This window comes from Eretmochelys imbricata, chromosome 1 (genome assembly GCF_965152235.1).
Source record: "Eretmochelys imbricata isolate rEreImb1 chromosome 1, rEreImb1.hap1, whole genome shotgun sequence".
Taxonomy (NCBI): Eukaryota; Metazoa; Chordata; order Testudines; family Cheloniidae; genus Eretmochelys; species Eretmochelys imbricata.
The window spans coordinates 12,953,545-12,977,641 of NC_135572.1; the positions used below are offsets into that span (position 1 = coordinate 12,953,545).

The following is a 24,097-nucleotide window of genomic DNA, read 5'->3' on the forward strand; positions in this document are numbered from 1 at the left end:
TTTTGTTCAAGCAATATAGCTGATGTTGTTGGAAGACTAAGCACTGTTTCTAGTGCAAATTGATTTGTAGTTACTTATTACTTATGTTTTGCCTGCAGAGATACTAGGCAAATGTTAGGCAAAAAATATACAATCTAGACGTTAAGCAAAATGGAGAATGGCACTAGTTATATTTACCCTTTGCCCAATTATTAATTTGCCTCTTCTCCACTCTTAATCCAAAGAGTTGCTTACGTTTTTATGTGGCTTTTAAGTGGCTTTTCAAGATAGTGTATATACACATGTACACAATATATATATATTTTTAAAACACCATCCTTAACTGTTGTTGAAACCTAAATTAACTTTTTTTTTTTTTTAATTACTTTTCCCCATTTATAATTGCTTCCTTTTTGCATTTCACTCAGTTAAATAGTGAAGCCAAGTTAGGCCCTCATCCTGCAAAGATTTATATATTTTAGTACATTTAATAACTTAGAAGTTAAATTAAGTAAAAACCTAATAGACATGAGTGGTGCCATTGACTTCACTGGAGCTACTTGCACACACAAAGTTAAGAATGTGCTTAAATCTTTGCAGATTCAGAATCCTAATCAGTTTCCCTTTCTGGTTTTCTTGCCATTGTGTTCTTGTATTTTCCCGCTTTGAGGGAAAGTTAAATTTTTTTTCTTTTTTTTTTTTTTTTTTTTTTTGGTGCCAGCAAAATCAGTGAAAATCTGTCTTTTCACTTTTTTTGTAAACTCCCCTTCTTTTTATTTAACAGTCTAACGTATTGGAGGAATATCCAGATTTTAGATTGACGCTTGTGAATGGTACCATATTGACAGCCTTGGAAAATGCAGTTGTTGCTCTGTTCCAAAGCTAGGAGCACAAGAAGTGTTCCACTAATGTACCTTTACCCTGTTCCCAATGAACAATGTGAGAGTTGGCTCTCCATGCCCATCCAAATCTGGGTGTCTGAGTGCTATCCTGACATTCAGATGTGGTGGTGAAGTTGTGTGCTGAAATTGAGAACTTCCTAATGGGAATTGGACTGACATTCACCAGCTCATCTCAGAAAAGGGGCAGGTTTAAAATACCACTTTGTGAAAACTTTTTAAAAAGTAGGTTATTAATAATGTTTTTTGGGGAAAAGGGATGCTTTTTAATTCAGGGCATTGGTAATGGGGTATGAAGCCTTTCACTTCTACAGTAGGTCACTAGCAGATATCCAGCCAGGTTGGTAGTAACTGAAAGTTGTTGTTGTTATCTGGTAGCTATTCAGTGACTTATTCAACTTGCCACTCCTAAGTCCTGCCCCCTTTTGACAGTTTTAGAAGCAAGGCCAAAGACTCAAGGGCCAATGGAAAGCAGGCTACCCATTAATCCCTTTAGGACAGTGATACTCAGACCTCAATGGATCAAATTAGCGATCAACATTACCCAAAAGAGCCACAGTAGTGTCGATTCATTCTTTCATTTACAATTATTATATCTCACAGCAAAATTACTGACCAACTATTCTGTAATTGGTTAATAACATAGCAAATGCATCCTGATTAGTTAATAAGTTAGATTAGTTAATAATTAAATCATGCAGTGTTTTAATATCATGAGCTGCAAAAAGCTGCAGGAGACACATTAAAGAGACGCTTGTGGCTCCCAAGCCTCAGCCTGCTGTAGGAGGCTTTAGGAGTTCTATTCAGATCAGGTTTGAGACACATTGTGAGGGAAGCTTGTTTTGTTTCTGCCTGTGCCATATCTCTTACCTGGACTCTTCATTACTGTCAAGCACTATCTTCACTGTTGCTAGTTTGAACATCACAACTAAGTTCAAATCTGGATATAAAGGTGGCTGTTCTATAAACAATGCCATTAGAATTTATATGAAACTGCTATATTAAGAGGGATATTTTTTCCTCCTCTCGTGTCCACAGTGCTGATTTATCCCCTGTGCATATCTGGGATGGGACAGGTTCCCCTCCAGAATCTCTCTCTGCAGGAAGTGAGGTGTATGACAGTGAGCTGAATGATCCTCACTATGATCAGAGTCTCCTGGAGAATTTGTTTTACACAGCTCATGTAAGTGGGGGATGAGGGGAAGATGCTTAGGCCACAGTGCTATAGTAAAAGAAAATCAAGACATCCGATGAGAAGGAAGATAGATGTCTTAGTATCTATAAGGCATTTTTGTAATGTAGCCTATAGAAGTTTGCCAATATATTAAAAATTACATTAAAAACTGATAAAAGAACATTATTAAGATGACAGTCAAGCACTCACATCGGGAAATGCCAGAACAAAGAATGCCCATGCAACGTTAATTCTGTCCCCTTGTGAGTATGCTTTTTGATAGTCTGATTACATGATCACATGCTATTTTTCCCACCCTCATTTATTGTGGCTGTTGTGTACCTTTTGTTGGCGTTGATAATAATAAATTTTTATTTTTTCTGATATCTCTTTTTAGAAGTCTGATACCAGTTTAAGTGACTTCCTCAGTGATGATGAGGATGTTATATCATCTAAAAAAGTAATCAGGACAAAAAAGCTTGTGAAAGGTGACCACGAAAACCATCAGAGGTCACAAAAAACTTTGGATTCTAGCATCTGTGATCAGAAAGAAAAGGCAACAGAAATGAAACCCAGGTGAACAGTTCAGTTACAGACTCCTTTGTGCAGTAGCCGCCAATCATAAGTTGCCATTAGCAATAGTCATGCAGTGGTTCTCAATCCACGGCTTGGTGCAGAGCTCAGTTGGGAGGGTATCCCAGTTAGAATTGCATGGAAAGAAAACGTCTGCACTTTTCCTTCTTTACTGTAAGTAAATAACACATTTTAATTTAGAAGCCACCTTCATTATCTGCAACTTACATACTTTGACTGTAAAGGGTGAGTAAAAAAACTTTTGTGATGAAAAGTGCAGTACAGTGAAAAAACAAATGTGCGTATTCACGTATTGTGAACCATGCATCCGATGAAGTGAGCTGTAGCTCACGAAAGCTTATGCTCAAATAAATTGGTTAGTCTCTAAGGTGCCACAAGTACTCCTTTTCTTTTTGCAAATACAGACTAACACAGCTGTTACTCTGAAACCTGTCATTTAAAAAAAATAAAACAACCACCCTCTTGCCAGCCTACAGTTTTCCCTTAGGGTTTTGCTGCAATGAATGTTTGTCTAAACTGGATTCTCTGCTTTAACCCTTTTCAGCTGTTCTCCTGTTAGACCGCTACCACTTTCTGAAGCTCCCACAGAATACACAGAGGAAGGTCAAGCCATAACCTTAAATGTGGATAGGCTGGCTTTGCTGGGTCGAATACACTTAGCCAGAGTCATAATTGAAAGCTTGAGAATTCCTCCTGAAAGCACCCAGACTACACCAGGCAAGAAAAGCTTTACAGGGAAACCACCAAGACCAGCATTAGCTAAAAAGCGGTAAGAATTATTTTTAGGATTTTTTTTTTTTTTCCCAGAGTAGCAGCTGTGTTAGTCTGTATCAGCAAAAAGAACAGGAGTACTTGTGGCACCTTAGAGACTAACAAATTTATTAGAGCATAAGCTTTCATGAGCTACAGCTCACTTCATCGGATCCATAGAATGGAACGTATAGTAAGAGATAGATAGATAGATACAGATAAGTTAGAAGTTACCATACAAACTGTGAGAGGCTAATTAGTTAAGATGAGCTATTATCAGCAGGAAAAAAGACTTTTGTAGTGATGATCAAGATGGCCCATTTAGACAGTTGACAAGAAGGTGTGAGGACACTTAACTTAAGGAAATAGATTCAATATGTCACATCTAGATGTCAAGATGGCCCATCTAAACAGACTCCAATGAGAAACTGCTGAGCTTGAATTAATATGCAAACTAGATACCATTAACTTGGGTTTGAATAGAGATTGGGAGTGGCTGGGTCATTACACATATTAAATCTATTTCCTTAAGTTAAGTATCCTCACACCTTCTTGTCAACTGTCTAAATGGCAGGTTTCAGAGTAGCAGCCTTGTTAGTCTGTATTCGCAAAAAGAAAAGGAGTACTTGTGGCACCTTAGAGACTAACAAATTTATTTGAGCATAAGCTTTTGTGAGCTACAGCTCACTTCATCGGATGCCATCTTGATTATCACTACAAAAGTTTTTTTTTTCTTCTGCTAATAATAGCTCATCTTAACTAATTAGCCTCTCACAGTTTGTATGGTAACTTATAACTTATCTGTGTGTGTGTGTGTGTGTGTACATAGTCTGATTATGTGTGTGTGTGTGTATATATATATGTATATAATCACACTATATGTTCCATTCTATGCATCCAATGAAGTGAGCTGTAGCTCATGAAAGCTTATGTTCTAAGAAATTTGTTAATCTCTAAGGTGCCACAAGTACTCCTGTAATTTTTTTTTTGTATGCCTTTGTTTGATTTTGGAACCAGGGTTCTCTGAGTGCTGGTGCTTTGTTCAATTGACCTTATCTCAACAGGGTCCTGAGGTTCTTTCCTCCTCCTCTCCTTGTCTTAAAAAGTAACACATCATAGACTTCTAAACAAAATACAGTGATAAAATACGCAGCGTGGTAGCCGTGTTGGTCCCAGGATATTAGAGAGACAAGGTGGTTGAGGAGTGCTGGGTACGATCAAAATAGCGTCTCTCTCACCAACAGAAGTTGGTCAAATAAAAGGTATTACTGTGACGGGATCCCCCCAGGTTGCAGCCTGAGACTGTGGGACTGCTGTGCCCCCTTAACTCTCTCCAGCCTGGGCTGTCTCTCACAATGCCTTGCTAGTGACCAGCAGCAAGCCCCTCCAGGCGCTGTGATCACTCAGCACAACAGCATGTGGAGCCCCACACCCAGCTATATTGCATGAATGCTCCCAGAGCCACTCAGGAATCACACAGAAAGGCACCAGCCCAACCCCTCCTAGCTCCCGGCGCTGTACTTCAGGAATGTACCGTCTAATTTATTAATTGGTTTACCACTTCAACAACAGAAAGGGCATATACACCAGCCTTTGTCAAACCTGAGCAGATTTGCCCTCACACTTCATACCAACTCACTGGTAAAGATAAACAGTTAAATGAATTTATGGACTATAAAAGATAGATTTTAAGTGATAGGCAAAAAGTCAGAGTTAGTTACCAAAAGAAATAAAATCTAAGCACACAGTCTAAACTCTCCACCCTATTAGACTGGGCAGCAACTAGAAGCAGTTTTTCCTCACCCCACTGGATATTGCAGTCAATAGTATACAGATTTCACCTTTGAAATCTGGTCCAGTCCCCCCAGTTGGAGTTTCAAGTCTTCAGCATCCTTGTTGCTTGCAGTGTAGGTGGGTGAAGGAGAAAGGCCGAGAATGTGTCCACTCTGTCTGTTTTATACCCTCAGTTCATGTGCTTGGAAAACACAAGTCCAGGCATGTCTGGGGGTATTGCTGAGTCTCTCTAAGCAAGGTTGAGCAATTCCCCTGGTGTGGCCTCATGCAGGTGAGTCATTGAATTGTAGCCCCCTTGCTGGACAATACACTGTTGATGGGTTGTTTCACACCCCGCCCGGGCGTTGGTTACTTTCCTAGCTGTTGCCTCTGGGAAGCTAATAGCTGGCTGATACCCAAAAACATGCTGTAAGTTGGGGAATGTCTACACTGGCAGAGTTACAGTACTGGCAGTTACAGTGCCACTCAGAGAGCGCTGAAGGGAAACCGCTGTTGTGTGTTCACACTGTCAGCTGTCCGTCCAATAGCGTGTTCACACTTGTGACACTTGCAGCGGTATTTGGAGCAGTGCACTCTGGACAGCTGTCCCACAGAGCATCTATTCCTCTTCTGCCGCTAAGAGTTGTGGGAAGGTGGAGGAGGTCACAGGGCATCCTGAGTCCTGTCTCAATGCCCCATGATGCATTTGTTCGCATCCCAGCAATCCCTGTGCTTCCGTCTGCATTTGGCGCCATCTTTCAACGGTTTGTGTGCTGCATGCTCTGCCCCTTCCATCTGCAGGGATAGATCTTGCACTGTTGATCATTATGCTGCTTGCTCTCCCTAACACGGGGTAGTGGAGTTATTCCTTAAACTACAAAGGCAAGAGGAGTGCGGCATAGATCTCGCCATGTGTACTGGCTACTACACAAGATTGCTTGTGGCATTCACGGAGGTGCTGACCGCAGTGGAATACCACTTTTGGGCTCGGGAAACAAGCACTGAGTGGTGGGATCACATCCTCGTGCATGTCTGGGATGTCAAGGAGTGGCTGCAGAACTTTTGGATGAGGAAAGCCACATTCATGGAACTGTGTGAGAAGCTCATCCCAGCCATGTGGTGCAAGGACACAAGAATGAGAGCTGCCCTGTTGTTGAAGAAGCTTGTGGCTATTGCACTGTGGAAGCTGGCTACTCCAGACTGCTACCAATCAGTTGCTAACCAGTTCGGAGTGGGAAAGTCGACTGTTGGACTCATGTTGACAGAAGTGTGCAGGGCCGTTAATCGCATCCTGCTCTGAAAGACCGTGACTCTGGGCAACGTGCGTGACAGTTTAGATGGCTTTGCACAAATGGTCTTACCTAACTGCCGAGAGGCAATAGATGGCATGCATATGCCAATTCTGGCACCAGACCATCTAGCCACCGAGTACATTAATCAGAAGGGGTATTTCTCAATGGTTCTCCAGGAGCTTATGGATCACCGTGAGTGTTTCATGGACATTAACGCAAGCTGGTTCGGAAAGGTGCATGACGCATGCATCTGTCAGAACACTGACCTGTTCAGGAAGCTGCAAGCAGGGACTTTCTTCCCGGATCAAAAGATCACCGTAGGGGAAGTCAAAATGCTCATTGTGTATTGAGTGCAGTGGGTACTGGGAGTCTGCAGGGCTGGATTGTGACAGGGCAGGAGTGGAATGCCGCGGGTACAGACTGGAGTCAGGAGGTTGATAAGAGTGTGTTGGTGGTGTCTGGGGAGTGCATGGGAAAGAGTTTTGTGATAGCGGCTGCAGGGGAGGGCAGGCATGGAGCTGCTCGGTTTGCAGTGTTAGTAGCGCCTGGACCATCTCCGCTTGGCGCTCCATAAGATTTAAGAGCCGCTCTGTGGCTTCGTTCTGGTGTGCCGCGTTCTCCTTTCGGTCCTTCTTCTCACTGTCCCCTCACTCCCTCAATTCTTGTTTTTCAGCTGCGGAGTGCATCATGGCATCACGCAGAAAGTCCTCTAATTCTTTGTGGCCGCTTTCTAAGTCTGTGCTGCCGTTCAGCCGGCGATAACAAAGAGGGAGGCTGGGCTCCCAAGTTCATATATGTGAAGCCAAAATGGAACATTTTACAGAAGCAGCATTGTTTGCAATACACAGACCACTGATTCAGTGATTAAAAACACAGCCACTTTTCACATACCTGTCACTAACTGGCTGATCCTAGGCAAGCACACATGAGCTAGAAGACCCCCAAAATGGTGAGTAATTGCAGTGGGAGGGGAAATCAGTGTTCCAGGACCATACTGTACACTGGGCACGTGGCTCTTGGGAAGAGCCAGTGCTGTAGAGGGGGCCTTATAATCATTCCTGTCCCCACATTTTCCACAGACTGTGTTCATTATGGAAGATATTTTGCTGCTGAGGGTGAGCAGGGAATCAAGGGAGGGTCTTCTCCAAGACTGCGGCTTCTGCCCTGCGGCTTCTGCGGCTCGTCTGTGTGCAGCAATGGTGTCCTCCCCCTCTCCCAGTGATGGCAGAGTGGCGTGGAGAAGTTACCCTTAATGGGGCAAGAAACAAAGCAGGTCTGCCAAAGAACCTGCGGCAGCAGATTGCCCAGTGTCTCCATGAGAGTTTCCTGGAGATCTCTAAAGCAGATTCCTGTGAAGTGAGGGAGTCAATCAACACCCTGTTCCGTTGCTCAGACTAGGCATGTGGTGTATGCACATCATACAGATACAAGCCTGGTTTCTGCAACCCTCCTGTCCCCAACAACTCGCTTCAGTGATTCCCAAAATCAAAGCCACTTACCAGGGGCCTCCTCTCCTGTTTGTGCTTCGCCAAGATCCGACAGCTGTGACTGGCTAGCCTCCTCCGGGGTAGAGAAGAGCTCCTGGCTGCATGCATCTCTGACCTCCGAGTCATCCTCTGCCTCTGCTCCCCCTCACATCCTCGTCCAAGATTTCCTCCTCCTGGCTCGGTCCACTCTCGATTGGCATCGCGAGCGACCAAAGTATCTACAGTGGCTTTTGCAGTGAAGGTGGAGTCACCACCGAATATCGTGTCCGGCTCTTTGTAGAACCAGCAGCTTGTGGTCGCAGCACCGGAGCAGTGGTTTCCCTCCCGCCCCTTGTGTTAGGCGTTCCACAGCTTATTCCCTTTGACCCTGCACTGCAGCGTATCCTGGTCATGGCCCCTTTCTGTCATGCATCGTGAAATCTGTCCGTAGGTATCCTCATTCTTATGGCTGGAGCGCAGCTGGGAATGGACAGCCTCCTCTCCCCAAATGCTGATGAGGTCCAGCAGCTTGGCATTGCATAGAGCAGGCATGGGCACCTAGAAAGATGCACCAAGACCACTGCATGAGTCACTGAGCAAACAGGAAGGGGACTTTCAAAATTCCCAAGGAATTTAAGGGGTGGGGCTCACGGTTGCTCATCTGAGGGCAGGGACGTAGAGTTAAAACCGATGACCAGAGAGGCGAGAACAGGCATTGTGGGACACCTCCCAGAGGCCAGTCGCAGCGCTGTAATCGACCAGGGTGTTTACACGGCCAGTGCAGAAAGCTCTACGGCTCTTGTCAGGGTGGTTGATTGTTTGTTTTTTTTACAGCACTGCAACTGCGCAGTTTCTGTGCATTAAGTGGCTTGGCAGTGTGTACACCTCGGGAGTTACAACACAAAAACTTGCCAGCGTAGACAAGGCCTTAATAACAACCATACAACACAATTCTTATAACTTCACATACATTAATGATCTATATATATACAGGTAAATGACTCAGCAGATCATAACATTTTCCCTGATACTTTACAAGGCATGCTTTATATGTAATATCACAAATATGTACAAATGAGGAATATGGGGGGTTACAGGGTGCTCCCCCAAGGTACAAAACGTCTCAGTTACCTCACCCACCTTGTCTCATTGATAGACTTCAACAAGATCAAGATATTTTAAGGTCAGGTTGTGTATTTCTCTATGGTTTTGAGGAACTCTATGTGTGTATTGTGGGTGTTTGCGTCCTGGAAATGAAAGCAAGTTTGTGGAGAAGAAGAATCTCTGAGGGCATTTGGATAATCTGATGTTTGCAGGGTAAAGCATATGAATTGAGATTAGTCTGGGTAATAAAGTTGTCTTAATTGGTTATTTCCTTGATAGAAAATGCATTTAAGCAATCTTAACTCTAATTTAACAAATGTTGTTCTTGGATGTTGTGTAAGTAACAATATTGCATTACATTGAAGAATAAATTCTTTTTCATCTCTTTAGTTCTTTAATCGAGTCACAGTAGCAACAGCGCTCGGATAAAACGTCCAATAAAAAAAAAAGGGGAACTACACCACTGTTAGCCTAGGATCTTTAATTCACTTTTTCATTTGTAGCACTTTCTTTGTTGAGTACCACTTTCCAGTGGGAGTCTCCAAAAATGGAACAGGACAGATTTCCCTAACAACAGAAGTGATTCGCATAGCTTCAAGTAAAATCACAGGTGAAGGTAAGACTTTTATTTTTTCTTAATCTTAATTTTTTGAATTCTACACTTTTTAGAAATTTATTAGCTCTTTCTGATATTTTATTATGCTTTGTGGAAGGAAGACCCAAAACATTCACTCGTAAACCTCCATAGGTTGCATCTGACCCAGGATAGGTGGTCGGTGTATAGGACCACAGGGGCTTTGGAGATGAAATGCTCTCCTGCAGGGAGAAGGGATCTAAACATAATTGAGTTTAATATTAAAAATGAATGAATGAATAAATGAGATGGCAATAGCAGACTTGCCCCCAACAGAAAACTTTCTTAACGCACAGGTATGGCTGAGCATTTGTTACTCCTCCAAAAAGGTAAGGTAAGTTTCTGTTATAACAGAATTGAATAGCTAAAAACTCAAGATAGTCTATTTTAAGGTTCCAGCAAGAACCCTTGACTCTGATCCTCATACTCCATCCATCATAGCTGTCAAAAACAACAAGGAGTCTGGTGGCACCTTAAAGACTAACAGATTTATTTGGGCATAAGCTTTCGTGGGTAAAAGACCACTTCTTCAGATGCAAAAGAAGTGTTTTTTTTACCCACAAAAGCTTATGCCCAAATAAATCTGTTAGTCTTTAAGATGCCACCGGATTCCTTGTTGTTGTTGTGGATACAGACTAACACGGCTACCCCCTCATACTTGACTCATAGCTGTCAATCTTCCTTACAGTGGTGAAATTTCAACAGCGTTCTGTGTTCCCTATTCACTTTGGTGGAATGATGATAGAGCACTGGTGGAACTCTGATCTTGCTTTCAAAATCTACATGAGAAAAAGCACACAGAAAAAGGTACTTGCCACAAGTTAATCTGTGTAAGCAAAACTTTATGCGTTTGGGCACCCAAATACTTTTGTACAATCTGATGTCCTTTGTACATTATCTACAGTGCTGTATTGGAATTGCTCTAATCTCAATCACAAGAGAAGGACAGACAAAATTGATGGCATCCAAATGGGCTGCTGCTTTAAAATATCTCAGTACTTATTACTTAAAAGGGGTTGAGGTATGTGCAGCTGCTTTTAGGGGAATAATATGGTGTTCATCTTGCTATCTCAGTTCAAGACTGAAAAGCCCAAATATGTTTCTCCTTCACCCTTCTCTAAAATCACAGGATTGCCGTTTAAGGAGTAGAGGGTGGATTTAAGCATTAACCATCAAACAGACATGAGTAATCCAGCATAACCCAGTGCTACTGCATGGAAGATGTATACATTAAGATGAGTAGGCCTTTAAGAACACAGCAAGGTTGAAAGGGGGCATGGTTGGTTTCATTTTCCTGAAGGAGGGGCTCAGCTGCCAAAAGCTTGGAAAACACTAGAGTAACCTGTGCATTTGAAAAAAAATAAAATGTATATTCCTTTTGGATAAATGAGTACACGTAAGTAATCACATTCACGTAATCTGCTGCCTACAGAAAGTCAGGGAGTGGGTTTAACTCAGTTCAGATATTGTTATAATCGACGATAACATTAAACATATCATTCTCCATTTGCCCTAATAATCATTTTCTAATGGAAAATGATGAATAATTTATCTCCTTGGTAAGTGTAAAATCATATTCTATCCCTGGAATCTGGGATGCTTATCTTGCAGTGATCCAAAATTCTCACAGAAATTGAGATCTCCCCGTTACCATCATCCCATGCTGATGCCTGGATGAGGAACTAATAGAAACCTTAGTTCTATACAAGCTGGGTTTGTATTAATATAACATTGAGACTTTGTGCTGAAAAGGAGAACAGTGGTGTAAAGGCTCCTTCAGAAGTTGTCACTTCACAATAACTCCCGGGTTTCTTCCTGATGAGAAAATCTTTCAGAAATCTTAGAAGTAATTTATTATTTTTCTGTCCTCAGCCGGTACTTATTGGCTCAGCAACTCTTACACTGCGGAAGGTTATTCAGTCTGAATTGCTCACTGTCAGCTGTGAACTACCTGTGGAGGAAGAGGGAGGTCAGATGCAGCTTGGACCTATTAAGGTAAATAAATTCCCATACAATGTTTGAGTTAAATCATCTTTTACGGTTATATTTTGGTGGCTGAATATCTTTTCTTTTCTTCTTTTTTTTTTTTTTTTTCTTAACTTTGATGCCACATCTTAAAGCTGGAGGTTTGTGGCTACAGTAGAGTAGAACCCTGATATATATATTTTACAAAGGCTTTGGGGAGACACCTGTAACTGTCTTAAAATCAGGAGTTCTAATTGTAGTTCCGCTGAGTACAGTGTAGAACCATCCAGTTCAGGTGAAGGGGAGGGGGAGGAGGAGGAGGAGTAGTCTACGTGGGAATTTCAGCCCTGTAGAGTTGGGGAATCCCTGGGGAATGTAAGCAAAGGTTGGTTCAGTTACTTTTGTAGTCCACCAGAATGGCAAGTCTTTTCTATTATAACACTTGAAAAACCCACTGACCAGGGTGAGTGGGCAGATTCCTTTCTCCCAAGAGCAGGGGAAGCTATGGAGCAGAGTGGCCAGGGAACTGATCTACTTGCCACTCAGTAGCAGTGTAGAGATTGAGACCATTGTGTATGGGCTGAGTTAGTGAATGGAAGGATAAGCATGACTGTGTTGGTTACAGGGGAGAATGGAATGGGATAGTGTGAGAAAGGAGAAGAATGGAGGGATGGATGAGAAAGGAGGAACAGAATGGCAGGGGGAGGAATGCAGTGGATTGTGCAAATGACGGGAAAGAGAGGGAATGGAGCCTGAGGAGGGAGAGATTTGGAGACAAGTAAAATGAATGGGGAAATCAGTGGTGAAAGAGGAAGAGACCAAGAACAGGAGGAAAGGAAGGAGTGTAGAGGTGGCTTAAATGAAGGGGGAAAGAAATAAAGGGAAGGAAATATTACAAAACAGAAAAATTAAACTGGAATAATCATTGAAAGATGAAGGAAAAGACAAAGAATACCGTAGCAGGAGAGGAAAAAATGAAGAGAAGAGATAGGAAGAGAGAAGGAAGTACAAATGAAAGGGAGGAATTCAATGCCAAAGTATTATGATCAAATAATGCTATATAATGTGGACAAAAATAATATATAGACATGTCCAGAAAAAGTGCCCAATGAGAGGTAATATTTTTTCCCTTGGCTAGTTGGTATCAAGTACATTTTTCAAGCTGTATTATTGCATAAGTTTGAAATTGTACAGGTTTTCTTCATGGCTGGGCGGGGGGCGTATTAGAGAGGCATCGCTTTATTTAGCAAATCTTTCTATAGGATTTCTTGCAGTAAGGGTTGAGATTCATGATCAACACATATCCATAAATGAGCTTTTAGGGTTCTGGAAGGAAAATTAATGCAGTTGTTAAACCAAGTATGCTATATATTTCTGACTTGATATTTCTGGGCCTGTTCTTCATAGAGGGCAGATATTCTGATTAAATATTTTCTCGTTATATAATGCAGGTATCATTGGAGCTAGCAGCTGATAACAAAGACTTTAGCAGTGCCAATGCCAGGTCAGCTAGTACTGTCCAGCAAGCCCCAGTTTATGCCATCAGAAGTCCAGGGATTAAGTTACAAGAAGCTGACAGAAATGTTATACATGCAAAAAGCCCTCGACTTTTGAAAGAAAGCAACCAGGAAACCTCAAAGAGAACAGAAGTACCCAGCACAGGGGCGCTGCAGTCACCACCATCCATTCCATTGTCTGCATCCCGTAACTTGATGACAGAAATCAATGCATCGGAAGAGGATGGATTATTATTGCATGTATTGTTAATGGTGCCCGATGGGAAGGATTTTATTGCTGGAAACTCTGGAATCCATGGTTCCTGTAATGTGTATTTAAACTGCAAACTGTTCAGCACAGAGGAGGCAACAAGATCTGCTGTCATGTGGGGCACAACACAACCTGCCTTTAGCTTCTCTCAGGCAAGTCACACACCTCTCCTGTTATGCTGTCTAAATTGCATATTCCTGTGCGGGCAAACTTTTTCCCAAGCCCAAGTTTTTATCTTAATACAAGCCATAAGGACTTCTCTGTCTATCTTTTTTTGATTTATTAAAGTGCTCTTATTACTACTTTGATCATACCACAAACCATGAAAAATGCAGGTCAGTGGGTCCTGGAATTGCCCAAACAAGACCTTTAAAATTCCAGAGGAAAGTAGGCAGGGAAGCCCATATATAATAAAGCAAGGAAAAGAAGGCAACTACTCTTTGCGGGAAGGGAAAGAGATGCTTAGAATGTTGTGTCCAATGCTGTATGGTTGGAGGGATGACTTTATTTCTTTATAATCCTGTATTTTTTTATCTTCACATTAGTCATTAGTCAGCACAAAAGCTAGTTAATGCAATGTTAAGGGGAAGAATACTCAGCCAGGAAATTCCAAAAGTTTTGACTTCTGTTGTTATACAAACTCATCCATGTTTCACATACTGTTGTATTTACGTCATTTTGACCAAATTGTTATAGCAGAAATCCCTTTTTTGCTGTTGTTGTTTTTTGTTTTGTTTTTTCTTGGGTTTTTTCTTTAAAAATGTCAAATCTGTTTTCCCCAGTTTTATTGCAGGATTCATTGGGAGTCTTAGAGATGTGAATTGTGGGGGTCCTCAGGCCTTAACTGAAGGTGTTGTTCCACTGAAAGATGTATCAAAAACATATTTTTATCCCAAGTCACTTCACTGGTATTTATGATAAATAGGTGTTACTCCCCCCTGCCCCCCCCAAATAAAAAAGTTTAAAACAATCTAAATAAAAATCTCTTGCCATCTCAATCACACTTTTTTTTGTATGGTATGTTTTCCAAATCTACCAAAACTGGGTAGACAAGCCTGAACTGAATTTTTTATTTGGGTCTCCAACTAACAGTACTCGGACCACTAGGCAAATCTTCCTCTGTTAAAACAGAATACTCTGTGTTTGACAAACAGCTTCCCCTTCTGTTTTAATGTAGTTTGCTTCATTTACTAGTTGTGCAGTAAACTCTCTTCCATACTAGGTGATACCTATTTCATTGACTCCCAAACATCTGAAGAGACTGAAGAACAATGTAATGGTTATTGAAGCTTGGAACAAGATGCGAACCCCTGGATGCGACAGACTACTAGGACTGGTGAAGCTTCCTCTGCATCAGTTTTACATGTCATTCAAGTAAACAGGCTCTTGAACTTTTTGTTCTGTTTTTGACCAGAGTGTGGAGTATGTGCTGACCAGTGGCAGGGGAAAGAATGAGAATGTATGTCCTTATAGCAGCTTACAGCATGAGTCTGCTCTGCATTGTAGGATGCAAGAATTGAGGGCCAGACTCTAAAACACGTGTCCTTGGTCAGACTGGAAAGGCTTTGTCAACAGTGCAAAATGTCTGATCCAAATTATTGTTAACCTATATTCTCCATTGGAACTTTGCTAAAGTAGCATTGGCATTAAGTCCCTGATCCTGCAATCAGATCCTTGGAGGTGGATTCAGAAGTCTGTGCAGAGCCCACTTTAAAGGGGCCATACATGAGTGCAGGAGTCTGCCATAGCTGATGATTGCAAGGTCAGGCCCTAGATTTGTAACAAGAAAATCTACAAGACAAGCAACTGTGGTCCCACTGATGTTCACTAATGTGAAGTGTGTGACTTTCACTACTTTAAATCCACCATTTGCACAGCACTGTTGTGGTGCAGAAACGAGCCCATAGAAATGAAGACCGCTGCAGTGCTGTCCAACTAAACCAACTTAATTTCTCTTGTTTGTAAGAAAATATATCTGTAGCAGATCAACCTGAACATTCTCAAATAGCAAGCCATGGCTTTCATAGTTATCATTAGTTACATTGGATTAGCATAGAAATTGGTATGTGCATTATAAACAGTATTCGGTGCCTTCCACTTGTTTTAATCTGTCCTTTCCCAAACCGTGACTGAAATAAGCAGGTGATCTTATCTGTAAGACTACCATGGCACTGTCAGTTTATACAGCACAGGTTAGTGCTTCTTACATAAAAATATTGTCTGAATAGCTCAACTTTTAGTTGTAATTGTCTCATTATCAGGTGGTCTTTCCTGAACGTTTCTTTTTTCCTCTTTTGTTCAGGATTTTGATTCCTTCCTTCCTTCCTTAATTTAATGGTAGCTTTTTTCAATTAATGCCTGCCTAAAGTGATTTAAAATTGATCAAAATAAAGGCCACAAAATATATTATTTTTAATTCAAGTTACTGGTTCATGACATTTCAGTCAAATTAAACAGAGGAGCAAATCCAGTTAGTGCCTCAGTTAGGTGGAAGGTGCTTTATTATTCAATTCAGTGCACGTTAGACACTGGGATTTATCAAGAAGTAAATACATGTTGGTCTTCCGACTACTACCACTAAAGGCCTTGGTGTTTCTGTGGAACACTCCATTGTCACTCATCTTTTTGTTCTTTTTCAATGGTTTTTAACTAGTAAAATCATACACTCAATGGCTGTTTTTGTAGTCTAGTGGCAGTATGTTGTGCTCCCAAATGGGGATCTTTGGACAGGTCCCTAGCTCTCATCGTTCATTTGCTGGGCTGGCAGTAGCTGAGAGCATTTACCTAATTTCCCAGAGACCACTGCTCACTAGCTGGTGAAGGTAGTTTCTCCTATCCACCAGAAGGGGTATCAGTATGATGTGAAGTCCAAAGGTTGTCTGGGGGGGGGAGGGAGGGGAGGCAGGGTCTCCTTATCTGTGATGGGTAATTGTAAGACCAAAGGTTTTTTATTTTTGTTGTTTGTTTTTTTAAAGGGTAATAGATTGGCTTGTCTCGTTGCATTGAGGGCTTCAGGTGAAATGAGTTGTCTAAACATGTGATACCCTAGTGGCTTGTTCTGATACCTTTTTTTTCATCTCCAGAGACCCCAAGATTTCTCGCCTGCTACTTCAAGCTCAGTATCCAGTGGTTGCAGTGGACAGCTATATGTCTGTGATGGATGTTTTTACAGGCAATAAAAATGGGAGCCTGAGGGTCATTCTAGCAATGGGTTCAGCTGATCAAATAGTGGCCCTGCAGAGACTAAAAAATGAAGAAGGAACTGTACCTCCCATCATGCTGCGGCCTCCCCATTCTCTGGATCCTCCCTCTGTGAGTCACTCAATGGTATGCTCCCATAACTGCTGTTTTAGCTTTTAGAGACTCATTACATAAGAACGGCCATACTGGGTCAGACCAAAGGTCCATCTAGCCCTGTCTTCCGACAGGGGCCAATCTCACCTTGTTCAGTTTATCTTTGATAAACTAGGGGTCCCTCATCTTTCTTTTTTGTCGGAGCCCATCTTACAGTAGATTGTCACGTTGTCACCCCTCATTCCAAACAATGGCACAATTGCTGTTATCTATACTCTACGTTTTTTTCCCTATCCTTTCCCTCTTCCCCTTTTTGTCTCTATTCCCTTTTATCCCATTCTCTTGTTTTTTCCCTCTTTTTTTTCTTTGTTTTAGTTTATTGTTACATAGATACATACATAGATATTAAGGTCAGAAGGAACCATTATGATCATCTAGTCTGACCTCCTGCACCATGCAGGCCACAGAATCTCACCCACCCACTCCTGCAATAAACCTCTCACCTATGTCTGTGCTTATTGAAGTCCTCAAACCATGGTTTAAAAACTTCAAGGAGCAGAGAATCCTTCAGCTAGTGACCCATGCCCCATGCTACAGAGGAAGGTGAAAAACCTCCAGGGCCTCTTCCAATCTGCCCTGGAGGAAAATTCCTTCCCGACCCCAAATATGGCGATCAGCTGAACCCTGAGCATATGGGCAAGATTCACCAGCCAGATACCCAGGAAAGAATTCTCTGTAGTAACTCAGATCCCACCCCATCTAACATCCCATCACAGGCCATTGGGCCTATTTTCCATGAATATTTAAAGGTCAATTAATTGCCAAAATCATGTTATCCCATCATACCTTCTCCTCCATAAACTTATCAAGTTTAATCTTGAAGCCAGATAGGTCATTTGCCCCCACTGCTTCCCTTGGAAGGCTATTCAAAAACTTCACTCCTCTGATAGTTAGAAACCTTCGTCTAATTTCAAGTCTAAACTTCCCGATTATATATTTTTATCCATTTGTTCTTGTGTCCACGTTGGTACTAAGTTTAAATAATTCCTCTCCCTCTCTGGTATTTACCCCTCTGATATATTTATATAGAGAAATCATATGACGAGATAACTGGCTCTGCGGATGAAGGGAAAGCAGTGGACGTGTTGTTCCTTGACTTTAGCAAAGCTTTTGACACGGTCTCCCACAGTATTCTTGCCAGCAAGTTAAAGAAGTATGGGCTGGATGAATGGACTATAACGTGAATAGAAAGCTGGCTAGATTGTCTGGCTCAACGGATAGTGATCAATGGCTCCATGTCTAGTTGGCAGCCGGTATCAAGTGGAGTGCCACAGGGGTCGGTCCTGGGGCCGGTTTTGTTCAATAGCTTCATAAATGATCTTGAGGATGGGGTGGATTGCACCCTCAACAAGTTTGCAGATGTCACTAAACTGGGAGGAGTGGTAGGTACACTAGAGGGTAGGGATAGGATACAGAGGGACCTAGACAAATTGGAGGATTGGGCCAAAAGAAATCTGATGAGGTTCAACAAGGACAAGTGCAGAGTCCTGCACTTAGGACAGAAGAATCCAATGCACCGCTACAGACTAGGGACCGCATGGCTTGGCAGCAGTTCTGCAGAAAAGGACCTAGGGGTTACAGTGGACGAGAAGTTGGATATGAATCAACAGTGTGCCCTTGTTGCCAAGAAGGCCAATGGCATTTTGGGATGTATAAGTAGGGGCATTGCCAGCAGATCGAGGGACGTGATCGTTCCCCTCTATTTGACATTGGTGAGGCCTCACCTGGAGTACTGTGTCCAATTTTGGGCCCCACACTACAAGAAGGATGTGGAAAAATTGGAAAGAGTCCAGCGGAGGGCAACAAAAATGATTAGGGGACTGGAACACATGACTTATGAGGAGAGGCTGAGGGAACTAGGGATGTTTAGTCTTCAGAAGAGAAGAATGAGGGGGGATTTGATAGCTGCTTTCAACTACCTGAAAGGGGGTTCCAAAGAGGATGGCTCTAGACTGTTCTCAGTGGTAGCAGATGACAGAACAAGGAGTAATGGTCTCAAGTTGCAGTGGGGGAGATTTAGGTTGGATATTAGGAAAAACATTTTCACTAGGAAGGTGGTGAAACACTGGAATGCGTTACCTAGGGAGGTGGTGGAATCTCCTTCCCTAGAAGTTTTTAAGGTCAGGCTTGACAAAGCCCTGGCTGGGATGATTTAGTCGGGGATCGGTCCTGCTTTGAGCAGGGGGTGGGACTAGATGACCTCCTGAGGTCCCTTCCAACCCTGATATTCTATGATTCTATGATCCATATCTCCCCTCAACCTTCTTTTAGTTAGGCTAAACAAGCCAAGCACGCTCACTACCAGAAAACCATATTTTTGTGTCCATTGGTGGTTCTCTAAGGCCTGGTCATGGACTCTTGCAGCTGAACTGTGTTCTGAGAGGAGACACATGCAACCTGGGCTGGTGAACTGCTATTTTGAGCCTGTAGCCCTCTATGTATGATGCTTTGTCCAGCTGTCTTATGGACCATGTGCCTCAGGAGCAGGGAGGGAAGGAGAACTTAAAGAAGCTGCCCACAACAGCATGAAATCAGAGCAGATCCAGGGTCATATAGCTTCCCCCCATACCAGTGCTGACCCTCTCCTACATCACCACTGCTTCCATCTAGATTAGAATTGTCTATATTGTCCATCATTATAATGTCTAAGCCCTGACCCTCTGCACCATGTGCACCTAACACAAGTCTGGTATTCTCCCAGGGGACTTGCCCCGAGTTTGGGAAAGACTTGTATGAACAGTTAGAATTGGGGGGGAAGGGGTGTTTCTCATTTTCTAAACAAAAGTTGCTACCGTGTTTTAAATGTTTATATAAATTATAGAGGAAATGACTTAATGCAATTTCAGTGTCAGGGTGATGAACCTCATCTTCTCATTCCTTTAGGAGTGTAGCTCTTGTACTCTATCGCCAGAGGTGCTGCTCTTGTTCACAAAAATTCCCTTTATCTTATTTAGCAGTTGGAGAGAGAAGTGGAAGGACTGATGGAGCATGTATTTGAGATTCATGTGGAGAATGTTAAAGGGCTCACTCCCCTACAGTCCACAGTCTGGGGAGAGGCTGACTGTTATGTGCAGTACTATTTTCCAGTTCAGGAGCCTGACTCCAGTGTGTTACAAGGGACTGAATTATATGAAAAAGGTAAGTTTGCTTTGTGATAGGACATTGTTTAAAGCATTGCTTTAGCTAAGTGTTGTTTATTTCTGTTCTAGCTCCCTAGGTACAGTGTCTGTATCTCTGTGCTTCCCTGATATGACTAGTGCTTTCTTTACACAGCAGAAAGCCAATGTACAGCTAGCTTTGGGTCAGTTCAACAAACTAAAAGCTGCACCCTTTGAGGTAGATGGTAAGACTCCCATTGATTTTCAATAAAAGGTATCGGGTCCTATGTCCGTTGATTTTAGCACCTTTCACCTAAAGATCCGAAAGCACTTTACAAATTTTGACCTCAATCCTGCAAAGATATAAGCATATGCTTAACTTTACACACTGTGAGTAATCCAGACTTCACGTGCATAAGACTTTGTAGGAAACAGTTCATAAGCTGACTTACTTACAGACTATATAGGTTTCAGAGTAACAGCCGTGTTAGTCTGTATTCGCAAAAAGAAAAGGAGTACTTGTGGCACCTTAGAGACTAACCAATTTATTTGAGCATAAGCTTTCGTGAGTACAGCTCACTTCATCGGATGCATATGCATCCGATGAAGTGAGCTGTACTCACGAAAGCTTATGCTCAAATAAATTGGTTAGTCTCTAAGGTGCCACAAGTACTCCTTTTCTTTAGACTATATAGGGCTTATTTCAGCTGCTGCAGAAGTGAAATCTGGCACTTGCTTTAACTGGAACACTATACAAAGTCTTAGGACTGAATGATATATGCATTTGAAACTGCAGGGGAATTTTAAGTATAGATAATTCCTGAAGGGGAAATCGGGACAGGATACCTGGGTTAATCTCTCTTTTTCTTGCTAAAAGAGCCATGGGCTAATGCTTCTGGCAGTCAGAGGTTTAGGGTTATTAGTGCTTTGTACCTCTGATTTCTATCTCATCCAAAAGACAGCACTTCCTGCAGCACACTGAAGAACAATTGCTGTGGAATTAGTTCAGTGCTACTTTTGAATCACCAGCACTACATTCTGTAGCATCCAGGTGTTTCTTTTGAGAGTTCCATGGGGAGAGAGTTTGGACAATGAGCTTTTAAGCAAAGTCACATGAGGTTGTTTTCAGATTACAATCTGAGTGCTTGCCATCTCGTTCCTTGGATATATAAAGTTGGGATCAAATATTTAACTGGCTTTGTTTGACTTTGTAGGAATTAGGTTAAAGCCTTTCCGCTCAGCGACTACTTTGTGCATCCCTGATCCCATTTTTAATGATGAGCATCATCATTCCCTGTTGTTACCTGCTGATGTCCCAGTACAGAGGCTCCTGCTCAGTGCATTCTCTCCACAAGGATTAGCAGGAGGAGGAGGAATCCAGTTTGAAATCTGGTGCAGGTACAGAATAAAGATCCATTTCCTCACAGCTCAGAAAACAAACTAGAGGAGTGACAAACAGTGAAATTCTCTTGTCAAGCAGTAAGTTAGTGATGTCTCTATGGCGTATGCATTTTATTCCTCTGAAACCTGTTTACAGAGAGATTTTTTTATCTGATTTTTTTCCAGAGACACAGATCACCTGACTCTCTTTGACATCACTGGGAAATTTTACTTTCGCTTTATAACTAGTTCAATATCTGTTCGTTGGGTTTAAATAATCCGTGTGTCCTTAGGTTCCATTTCTTAATAAAGTGGCAGTATGTGTTGTTTTATGCTGCTATTTTATTGTTTCTTTCCACTATGAGCCACTGGTTTTTAGGAGAATATGGTGTGAATGTTTGCATATGGTGAGTTTTGTCTTCTGTATATCTCACAAGCTGTATGACCCTCTACTGCTCATCACAGTCTGAAGAAAATGCTTGGCTAATACATAAGCTTTGCTGCAGCAAACTCAGGTCTCTTGTGAGCCAACTGAGTGTGTGTTAGAGCCAAGGACCCTTCACTGCAAGCATCCTGTGGCCTTTCTCCAAGTTTCAAATCTAGAAACTGTCAAGAAGAACCTATCAGCAGATCTCCACTGTTGGCGCAGTGCTCAGACAGAGACTGCTAGGCAGCTAGGTGCCAGACAGAATAGGTCTTTCTGTAATAAAATCAGCACCTCAAGAATACATCCAGAAGCAGATGGGAAGCCAGCACAGAAGAACAGATATAATGTCCCTGTGAGAGTGTGGATTGCTAACCACGCCAAAATCGTTATTTTCTCCCTCAGCTGAATTTTCAGTTGACAGGACCTAGCACAAGTGTAAAGGGAAGCACAAATTTTATAATAATTACCACTTCATCCAGCCTCATTCAGACACTCATACTTAGGGCCCTACCAAATTCGCGGCCATGAAAAACGCATCACGGACAGTGAAGTCTGGTCTTTTGTGTGCTTTTACCCTATACTATACAGATTTCACAGGGGAGACCAGCATTTCTCAAATTGGTGGGCCTGACCCAAAAGGGAGTTGCAGGGGGATCACAAGGTTATTTTAAGGGGGTCACAGTATTGCCAGCCTTACTTCTGCACTGCCTTCAGAGTTTAGGCAGCCGGAGAGCGGTGGCTCTTTGCTGGGTGCCCAGCCAGCAGCGGTGCAGAAGTAAGGGTGGCAATACCATACCATGCCATCCTTACATCTGCGCTGCGGCTGGCGGTGGCTCTGCCTTCAGAGCTGGGCTCCTGACCAGCAGCCGCCGCTCTCCAGCCGCCCAGCTCTGACGGCAGTGCCGCTGCCAGCAGCAGCGCAGAAGTAAGAGTAGCAGTACCGCAACCCCCCCCCCCAAAATAACCTTGCACCCCTCCTCCCCCACCCCCCACACACCTCCTTTTTTGGTAAGGACCCCTACAATTACACCACCATGAAATTTCAGATTTAAATAGCTGAAATCCATGAAATTTATAATTTTTAAAATCCTATGACTGTGAAATTGACCAAAGTGGACCATGAATTTGGTAGGCCCTACTCATACTGAAAGCACAGTTAAGTGTGTGTATGTGGTTACCTTTCTCCTGATTTAATCATTATTCACTAAATGGAATGCATTGGCTTTAAAACTGTAATTCATAGCTGTAGAGCACAGTTAAGTCTAGTCTAGTCATTATTTTCAAATCTTCTTTATTGTTGGTAAACCGGTGCTCCGAGAATAAACTTCATGGTATTGTTACTGATTTTTAAATCCTTTTTCATTGTCCTGCATCAGGCTCTCTTAGTAATTTACATACATTTTATTGTTTGGTCTATTTTGTGCTAGTCCCTTCTCTTGTTTTCTTTTAGATGCCAGTTTCTAGTTGCAATATTGATAGGTGACCTTCTGTGCCTGTCACATCAATACAGCTGTAGAACTATCATCTCTGGAGTATTCAGACTATTCACCTTTTTGTAAAATTGCCGTTGTGTGGGTTTCTATAAATGTAGGAAAGTATCTCAAGATGTGTGAATTAAAGCTGACCAGTATTCAATCTTGAGAGCCAGTAATCACTACAGCTTGTCCAAAACGTCATGGTTGATGCGTCTGTGTGTCTTCCGCAGGTACTATTATCCTAATGTTAGAGATCAGATGGTTGCAAAAGGGACCTTGCCATTGTCACGCCTGTGTGCCATGGTAACAATGCAACACCGCGAAGAAGTAGGGATACAGACCTTTACTCTTCCTTTAGTCCCAAGAACCGAATGCTCAGAAGAACTTCATCCACGATCCTCAGGTAAGTGAAGACAGTCTTTTCTTTTAAAAAGTGAAGTGTGTGTATCCACTGCCAAGGAGAACAAGAGAAACTCACCTTGATTGAAGCCTAATAATAATCCAGCATGTTGGTCCTACCAGTCCAAGATGTCAAAACTCACTGTTGGAAATCAATGATAAAACTTCCACTGACTTCAGTGGGTGTAGGGTTGGGCTTATATTGTATTTACTTACTAGAAAACTGTTTGAATGAGCCAGCCCCGGGCCTACCACGTCTCACTGCCACATGAGAGTCTCCAGTTTGGTCTCCCACTTCTCAGACCAGAAGGGAGGAGAGAATTGAAGCAACATGCTTAGCGTGCGGAGCAGGAAGGAGCCTGTCTACCCTGCAGAGGTTCTTCCAGATGATGCAAAAGTAGCACTGAAGAGACTTTTAGGGAAATCCTTTTAGGAATCTTCAGTCAGAACAAAAGTGGTTGTTGTGATGGGTTGCCCCCCCTTAGGATTCCACTTGATGTTCTGAGATACCACTAAGCCTGTCTATTATGCCAGCCTGGGTACCCTTTTTACCTGTCTTGCTGAGCC

At 42.4% G+C, this 24,097-nt stretch overlaps 1 protein-coding gene across 1 annotated transcript in view; it reads left to right on the forward strand.

Moving 5' to 3' along the window:
- Window positions 1–24,097, forward strand: part of C2CD3 (C2 domain containing 3 centriole elongation regulator) — a 91,681-nt gene that overhangs the window by 13,739 nt on the left and 53,845 nt on the right. The window contains exons 9-20 of the mRNA XM_077836791.1: window positions 1,917–2,061; window positions 2,450–2,628; window positions 3,191–3,415; window positions 9,535–9,647; window positions 10,354–10,472; window positions 11,538–11,660; window positions 13,082–13,549; window positions 14,620–14,771; window positions 16,481–16,724; window positions 19,706–19,889; window positions 21,064–21,247; window positions 23,362–23,534. Coding sequence (XP_077692917.1) covers window positions 1,917–2,061; window positions 2,450–2,628; window positions 3,191–3,415; window positions 9,535–9,647; window positions 10,354–10,472; window positions 11,538–11,660; window positions 13,082–13,549; window positions 14,620–14,771; window positions 16,481–16,724; window positions 19,706–19,889; window positions 21,064–21,247; window positions 23,362–23,534 — 2,309 coding nt within the window. The remainder of the gene's footprint in view (window positions 1–1,916; window positions 2,062–2,449; window positions 2,629–3,190; window positions 3,416–9,534; window positions 9,648–10,353; window positions 10,473–11,537; window positions 11,661–13,081; window positions 13,550–14,619; window positions 14,772–16,480; window positions 16,725–19,705; window positions 19,890–21,063; window positions 21,248–23,361; window positions 23,535–24,097) is intronic.